Below are 7,986 nucleotides of genomic sequence, written 5' to 3'. Positions count from 1 at the left end.
ATGGATGGATGGATGGATGGATGGATGGATGGATGGATGGATGGATGCGACAGACATATTGAATAAACTTTAAAAATGTACAAGATATTTGTTCATATACTTCAAGCAGGTTTCAATAAATTTCATCCAGTGGTTTGAAATTTTGTCAAGAGCCACACCACCGGCAAAAACATTGTCACCCTCAGCAGATAACTTAAGTTAAACAAAAAGGTGCCACATTTTATATGTCTAACAAAAGTTCAACCCAAGAGGAGAACCTTTTAGGTCCAGGCATACAGGAAGAGGTTCTACTTGGAGATCCAAAATGAAGCCAATGGTTCTTTTCAGAATAAGAGTCTGACTGTCACTGCTTAGATTACAAATGTAAGTCCCAATTCATTCTGTGTTGAGCTAAAGTTCTGCCGAAAAGAAAAGTAAGCAGTCGAGAGAGAAGATTTGCTTCATTTAATGGACAAGAACATAAACATCTGGTCTTCTGACTGAACAACAGACAGGTAGTCAGAGATGCTCGTCTTCCTCTGCCGTCTTTGCTGTTGGCAGGCGGCTGTAGGTTTCAGTCCAGTAGTTCACGTAGTACGACCTCAGGTCATAGCTGAGGACGCAAACCAGAATCATTTTTTATTTATACGTTTTAAATAAATAAAACTGTATCAGTCAAGGACTGATGTACGTTCAGTTCAGCAGAATCAGGAAACAGTATCCTACCTGACGGAGTACTTGCTCATGTCGTGGTTGATGATCAGGTATGGTCGGTGGTTTTTGGTGAAAAGTGGCCAAGGAACTGGGACTCTGCTGTCTCCTCTGTTAGGGTCACTAAAGAGTCGAAGAGTTTATGATCATTCCAGAACATGACATGCATGAGGACCGAAACAGTTCCTGGAGTCCGCTTATGTCAGCATTTAAGAAGTATGAAAAAAATTTAAAACTAGGTGATAAATGAAAAAGTCACAATAATAAACAAGTACAAAGTAAACCAGTTCTCTTCAGACCAGTTTAAACCAGTTCTCTTTTGTTTTCAGGTCAATTTAGACCAGTTCTTTTTGTTTTCAGATCAGTTCAGATCAGTTCAGACCAGTTCTCGTTTTCAGACCAGTTTAGACCAGTTCTCTTTTGCTTCCAGACCAGTTTAAACCAGTTATCTTGTGTCAAACCAGTTCTATTTTGTTTTCAGACCAGTTCAGACCAGTTCTCTTGTTTTTAGACCAGTTCTCTTTTGTTTTCAGACCAGTTCTCTTGTTTTCAGACCAGTTTAGACCAGTTCTCTTGTTTTCAGACCAGTTAAACCAGTTATCTTTTGTTTTCAGACCAGATCAGACCAGTTCTCTTGTGTTCGAACTTCGAACCAGTTCTCTTGTTTTCAGACCAGTTAAACCGGTTCTCTTTTGTTTTCAGGCCAGATCAGACCAGTTCTCTTGTGTTCAGAACAGTTCTCTTGTTTTCAGACCAATTAAACCAGTTCTGTTTTGTTTTTCAGACCAGTTCAGGCTTTCAAAAAAGAATAACAAATAATTTTCTAACCCAGTTGACCAGCAAGATAATTAGAATCAACTGGTCCATAAACCAGTAAAGTCCAGAATTTGCTGGTCCTGTCTGGCAGAGTTCAACATGTGCTGTTGTCTGTGTGTGCAATGCATCTTGGGAGTTTACCCAGTCTTGGCGAAGTTGGTCCAGTAGGCGATCATGTAGCCAGACAGGTCTCTGTGTCGGGGGAAGTAGACGAGCGGGGTGGAGAACGGTTTACCGAACAGGTACTGCAGGTCCTCGGCGTGCTCCGCCTCCACCCAGCGGGGGAACCCGGGAATCCGAGTCTTCATGTTGAACAGGTACGAGTATGTATGGGCGCCACTGAGGGACAAAAAGCACCACAGATCAATTACAATCAATGTTAGAGTCCAAACAGGAAAAATAAAATATAATCCAAGTTTAAACTGCGACTATTGAAACCGATAATCTAACTTAATGTAAACCTTCTGCAATAATGGCTTCACTCTGAGACATTAAAAAATATAATCTGATCTGATAAAAATATTAAAAACTGAATATTTGACCAGATTTCTTCTAATTAATTTATATGAAGTGTGTGTGTGATGGAGCACAGCTAACCTAGAGTTGTTGGCGTGGAGCTGGAGGGCGGTCTGGGTTGGGACCAGGAACAGGAAGTCTGTCTCGATGTCGGCCACCGTCTTCTTCACTATGGCTGGATCTGGAGCCAAACCCCAGTGAACCGAGTAAACGCTGAAGGCCGAGGGGATAGCAGCGTTCCCTTTTTCTTTAGTCAAACCAGCCAGAAGACCTTTGACTTGCTCCCTGAGGAGGAAACAGCACTGGGTCAAACATCTTCAACCACCGCTTCGTGACGAGATCATCTGGTCTGCTGCCTGGATTCTATTTCTTTATCCAAGGTGGAATGACTCGACATACAACTTCAACAAATTCTAAAAATAAGTTTGAATTTATTGCTATTTGTTCTAATCCAGTGTCAAATATCTTCAGCCGTTCATCTAAATCTGTTAATAAGTGTTGCTGAAAGTTCTAGAAAGTCATTTAACTTGATGAGGTCACTGACGTCTCGTAGTGATCGACTGCAGCTGGTCTCTGTTTGCCAGCAGGAACAAAGATCTATTTGAGAGTGCTCACTGGATCAACCAACATTTATCTGCCCCATCAGATGAAGAGAAACTGGTTCCGATGGAACAACCCTGGAACCACCCAGGCTCGATGCTGCCATGAACTGGACCCTGCTGGAACACCACAGTCCCCGTCCACGGTGAAGACACTTTTTCATCAGCGTGGGCTGAGAGGACCAAGGAAGAAGCTCCAAAACCCTTGAGATGGACTGAAAGCTGCAGCAGCTCACATGGAAGAGACAAATGTTTTCTGGAGTAAAGTTTGATGGCGTGATTGAGCTGTTTGGCCACACGAACAAAAACTTTGCCAAAAATTATGACTGTTTGAATCTGTGTAGATTACATACCACTTTATTTATAGAGCACTTAAAACGGCAACAAGACCAACCAAAGCGCTGTGCAAGAAACAAGCAAAGTGCACGGCAGAACATAAAATAAAGTCAAATAAAAATATAGATATGAATAGCAGAAGGTAAAACCTAAATGGCTCCCGCTGAATACAGACAGGTTAAAAACAAATTGCACGGTGTCAAAAGTCAAGGAATAAAAATGGTTTTTAAGCGAGACTTAAAAACAGTGAGCATGCGTGCTGCGGGCGACAAGCATCCAGAGCGTCATAAAAACAGCAGCGGAGGAGTCGGAGTCATTCATTATCGTCTCAGCAGCAGAGGGGAGCAACACGTTCAAGCACGGCTCCCCAAACGACAAGGCAGCCATGTTTGTTCTTAACTTTATTATTAGTCGGCCTGAGAGTTTTGGTCCAAGCAGTCGCCTGAACGCACCATGACAAAATAAGAATGTGAACAAAGTAAAAACTCCCTGCGGCATAAAGAAGCATGTTCCCCAGGGTCACACACGCCCCAAAGGGGGGCTCGCCCCACTATTTGAGAAGGACTGCCCTACCCTAACCTTTCCCACTGACATCACAGACCTCTGTTTCAAGGTCGTCCTGGGTCTGAAGGTCACTTAACATGCAGACTTTTGGACTGTAGCAGGAAACCTCCAGCTAAGCTCATGGTAAAAACCAACACAGACATGTTCCTGGTTTTAGTATTTTACATCCCTTTATAATGGAGCAGTTTTCTTTGTTTATGTAATTTCTTGTATTTATTTTTATTTTATGTTTTTTTATGTTTGTCCACTGTTGTCATGTGTGTTCTTTGTTAACATCAGGTCTCTCTTTAAACGAGTCCTCGAGGCTCAATGAGCCTAACCTGTAGAAATAAAGGTTGAATTGAACTGAACAAACTGGAGCACCTGGAGTAAACCCACAAGGAGAACAAGCCAACTCCATGCAGAGAGGACCCGGGTCCAAACTGGAGACTGAACCCAGGACCTTCTTGCCGTGAGGCAACAGTCCATTACCATCATGCTACCCTTTTAAAATAATTTAAGTTCTATGTTTTGTCTTCATTCCACCGTGGAAAAGAAAAGTTTAATACACCAGGGGTGCCCAAACTTTTATGAACCAACATCTAGTTTTGAAGTTGCCAGTTTGCAGAGATCTTCGTGTCTCGTCTCCGTATCGAGCACGTTGTTACATTTCCAGTCCCAGGCAAAGTGTGGGCCATAATCTGAGCGCCTCCTCACCCGTCACCTCCACAGAGGTCAGCTCATCAAGCAGAATACACTGTGGCATGCTAACACCTTTACAGACTTCAGTAAACGGTCTACCTAAAACACCCAGACTGACCTGCCAAAGAAAAATTGAACAAAAACCGAACCTGGCTCCTGACAAAGAAACAGGAGAACCTGGGGTTCAAACAAACGGCCTCTGTCCCGTCCTGCATAATTACAAATCTCAAAAAACGACACAGTTATTTTAAATACCACACAAATCAAAATGTCAAACCTTGAACCAAACTAGACAGCAGGGTGGGGGTCATCTGCAGGTCTGTAAGGGTTCAGGTCCTCACTGGTCCAGACTGCAGGCTCAGAGGACCATCACAGTCCTTCAACGCCTAATCAAGACAAACTCTTTCTCACACAACTCTATTTCTATCACACGTCACTGTGCGTGCATGCGTGTGTGCATGCGTGTGTGCGTGCGTGCGTGTGTGGTACTGCACGTGTGAGCTCCCTTTCATTCTTAAAATCAAAAAGTTCGTGTGCAGCCTCGATCAAAGCTTCTTTCAGAACGTCACCATCGTTGATATTTTGTGTTCGTCGAGCTGGCCGGATGCTGCTGGGGCAGTCGTACCTCTGGTGTTGGTCCAGGTTTTACAGCTCCTGAACTTTCTGGGCTCAGAGCGGTTTCAGCAGAGACATCCGTCTTGCAGTGTTCATGCACCTTCTTGTAATGCTGTTCCACGTTACTCGTTTTGGACAAGGCCACTCTTACAGGTTAAGACAGATGTCACACGAGCTCCTTATCAACTCACTCACTGTCAAACGGAGGCACGCACAGATCAGCTACCTCCTGTTGGAGAGCCGTCCCAGTTCAGCAGGTGTCTGATAGAAACACTTTGTTTTATCTGTTGTTGGTTTTATGGATGCTTTAAATGCGTCCAGTAGAGTAGAGCGAGAGAATATGGACAACAAATAATGCTAAACATGAACAATAACAGTAAGGGTTTCAAAAGAGCTGTTTTCTCCTGTTGATACGCAGTCCACGGTCAACGTAATGGGAACCCCTGAAACATTATTTTTAAATTAAACCATTCTATATATTAATGTGAGCTGCAAAACAAACATTACTGGTCCCAGTAAGGAGCCTTGTGGGACCACAAACCAGTTTAATGTTTTAATTCAATTAAATATTTTTCTTCATTGACCCAAACATCTATTTTTGTTTTCCAGAACCTGATATTAAAGTTTGTAAATAATTGTTGTGATGTTTCGGGACTTACGCTGTGGTATTGGCTTTTTTGCTGTTGATGGATGGAACATCGACTCCTGCAAATATGTGTCCGTCCATGCTGTTCACACCTGCCAGGTAATCAAACCGAGCCGCGTTGTGAAACAGGTTACTGGGCTCATCAGGTATGAAATCCCCATCAACCACTGGGGAGAGCTCGAGCATGTCCATGACAACACCTGAGCAGAACCCATAAGAACTGATCATCTGGGCTGTTCTGACTAAACACCAAACCGTCTCTGTGCAGGAGGATCAGATCACTCAGGTTTGTGTCCGATCCAGTGTTAGGTTTGCGTACAAAGCTGGGTGTGTTTGTGTCTTCACCTTTGCCTAAAATAAGCATGATGTCAATTTTCCCCGCCATGGTCAAACCGACCGGGTCGCTCATCTTCAGGCACGTCAGCATTTCATCTTCATCGGTTCTCCAACAGCCAACCTTACGAGCAATCTGTAGAAACAAAAGTAACTTTTAAGGTTGGATCGGTAACACGCATCACTTTAATGAACCTGAGGCTTATTGTATTTTTCAGGTATGTACATGTTACTTGCCAAGAATGTACCCTGTAATTATCAGGTATGTACCTGGCAAACATGTTAGTATGTATCAAATACAAACCGTGTATATAACACCTGGTATATCAACAAACAATTTACAGTGTGGGTATGTACCTGGCATTTATTGGGTATAGACCTTGTACTTACTAAGTGCCTACTCGTTAAATACCACGTATGTACCTGATACTTACTAAATATGTACTCTAGTAATTAGAAGAGTAGGTTATCAAGTATGGGTAAACCTAGTATTTAACTAGCATGTGCTCTAAAATTATCCAGTGCAAAACTAGTAAAACTCTGTCTGTACCAGATAAGTACCTGGTATGTAACCGAGCACTCATCAATTATGTACCAGGTACTTGCTAAATATGTACTCTGTAAGTACCCAGTACAAACATTGTATTTACCAAGTAAGTACTTAGTGTACTCAAGTACTTACTGGATATGAACCTGTTACACACAAATATATAGATTATCAAGTATGGACAAACCTGGTATTTACCAAGCATGTACTCTATAAGTACCCAGTACAAAGCTAGTAAAAACCCTGTATGCACCAGGTAAATACCTGGCATGTAACTGGATACTCATCAGATATGTACCTGGTACATACCAGCATAACGTTTTCCAAGTAAATATGTACCTGTTATTTACCCAATATTTACCCATTAAGTACATGGAAAACTGGTAAACCATAGTGCGAGTTCATCAAAGTGAAACCACACCAGATCGGTGGAGGCCCGAGTTAACAATGACCGCCACCGGTGCTGTTGACAAATAAGGTGCCTGCGGAAATTGATGCTTCTGTTAGTTGAAGACCAAGAGGAGGGAAACATGTCATGAGACAGAGGAGAAGAGGAAAGTGAAGAATGTAGGACTGAGGGTTGCAACTCTAAATGTGGGGACAATGACAGACAAAGGTAGAGAGCTGGCTGACATGATGCTGAGAAGGAGACTTAGACGAGAGGTGACTATCTGTGAGCAGCAGGATGGTTTCATGTCAAGAAAGAGCACCACAGATCCATCTTTGTTTTGAGGATGCTGATGGAGAAGAACAGAGAGGGTCAGAAAGAACTCCATTGTGTCTTTGTGGATTTAGAAAAAACATCTGACAGGGTGCCGAGGGAGGAGGTGTGGTGTTACATGAGGAGATCTGGAGTGGCAGAGAAACATGTTAGACTGGTACAGGACATGTATGAGGACAGCAGGACATGTATGAGGACAGCAGGACATGTATGAGGACAGCAGGACAGTGGTGAGATGTGCTGAAGGAGTGACTGATAGCTTCAAGGTGGAGGTGGGAGTGCATCAAGGATCTGCTCTGAGCCCCTTCTTGTTTGCTCTGGTGATGGACCGACTGACTGTGGTGAGAACAGGGAACAGGTGGAAGAGAACTTGGAGAGGTGGAGGTATGCACTTGAAAGAAGAGGAATGAAAGTCAGCCGTAGTAAGACAGAGTCCATGTGTGAATGAGAGGGAGGAGGTGGAACAGTGAGGCTACAAGGAGCAGAGGTCACAAAGGTGCAGGACTTCAAGGACTTGGGGTCCACTGTCCAGGAACATGGGGAGTGTGGTGAAGAGGAGAAGAAGAGAGTCCAGGCAGGATGGAGTGATGGAGAAAAGTTTCAGGAGTGATTTGAGACAAAAGGGTGTCAGCAAAGGTCAAAGGAAAAGTTTACGAGACAGTGGTGAGACCAGCTATGTTGTATGGTCTGGAGACAGAGACATGGACAAAAAGACAGGAGACAGAACTGGAAGTGGCAGAAATGAAGATGTTGAGGTTCTCCTTAGGAGAGACAAGGACGGAGAAGATCAGGACTGAGATCATCAGATGTACAGCACAGGTTGAACAACTGGGAGATAAAGTTAGAGAGGACACACTGAGATGGTTTGGACATGTCCAGAGGAGGGACAGTGGTTTGGACATGTCCAGAGGAGGGACAGTGG

At 43.5% G+C, this 7,986-nt stretch overlaps 1 protein-coding gene across 1 annotated transcript in view; it reads right to left on the bottom strand.

Annotated features, from left to right (window-relative positions):
• Positions 1-498: 498 nt before the first annotated feature.
• Positions 499-7,986, bottom strand: part of LOC119412975 (bile salt-activated lipase-like) — a 17,966-nt gene continuing 10,478 nt past the window's right edge. Inside the window, exons 7-12 of the mRNA XM_037679986.1 lie at positions 5,809-5,932; positions 5,477-5,663; positions 2,104-2,307; positions 1,648-1,845; positions 706-813; positions 499-592 (exon numbers count right to left, since the gene is read on the bottom strand). Coding sequence (XP_037535914.1) covers positions 499-592; positions 706-813; positions 1,648-1,845; positions 2,104-2,307; positions 5,477-5,663; positions 5,809-5,932 — 915 coding nt within the window. The remainder of the gene's footprint in view (positions 593-705; positions 814-1,647; positions 1,846-2,103; positions 2,308-5,476; positions 5,664-5,808; positions 5,933-7,986) is intronic.

The sequence above is a fragment of the Nematolebias whitei genome, chromosome 8, assembly GCF_014905685.2.
Source record: "Nematolebias whitei isolate Nwh7 chromosome 8, NemWhi1, whole genome shotgun sequence".
Classification (NCBI taxonomy): Eukaryota; Metazoa; Chordata; class Actinopteri; order Cyprinodontiformes; family Rivulidae; genus Nematolebias; species Nematolebias whitei.
Note: the sequence above shows the minus strand (reverse complement) of the source record. Positions and strands in the feature narration are given on the sequence as shown.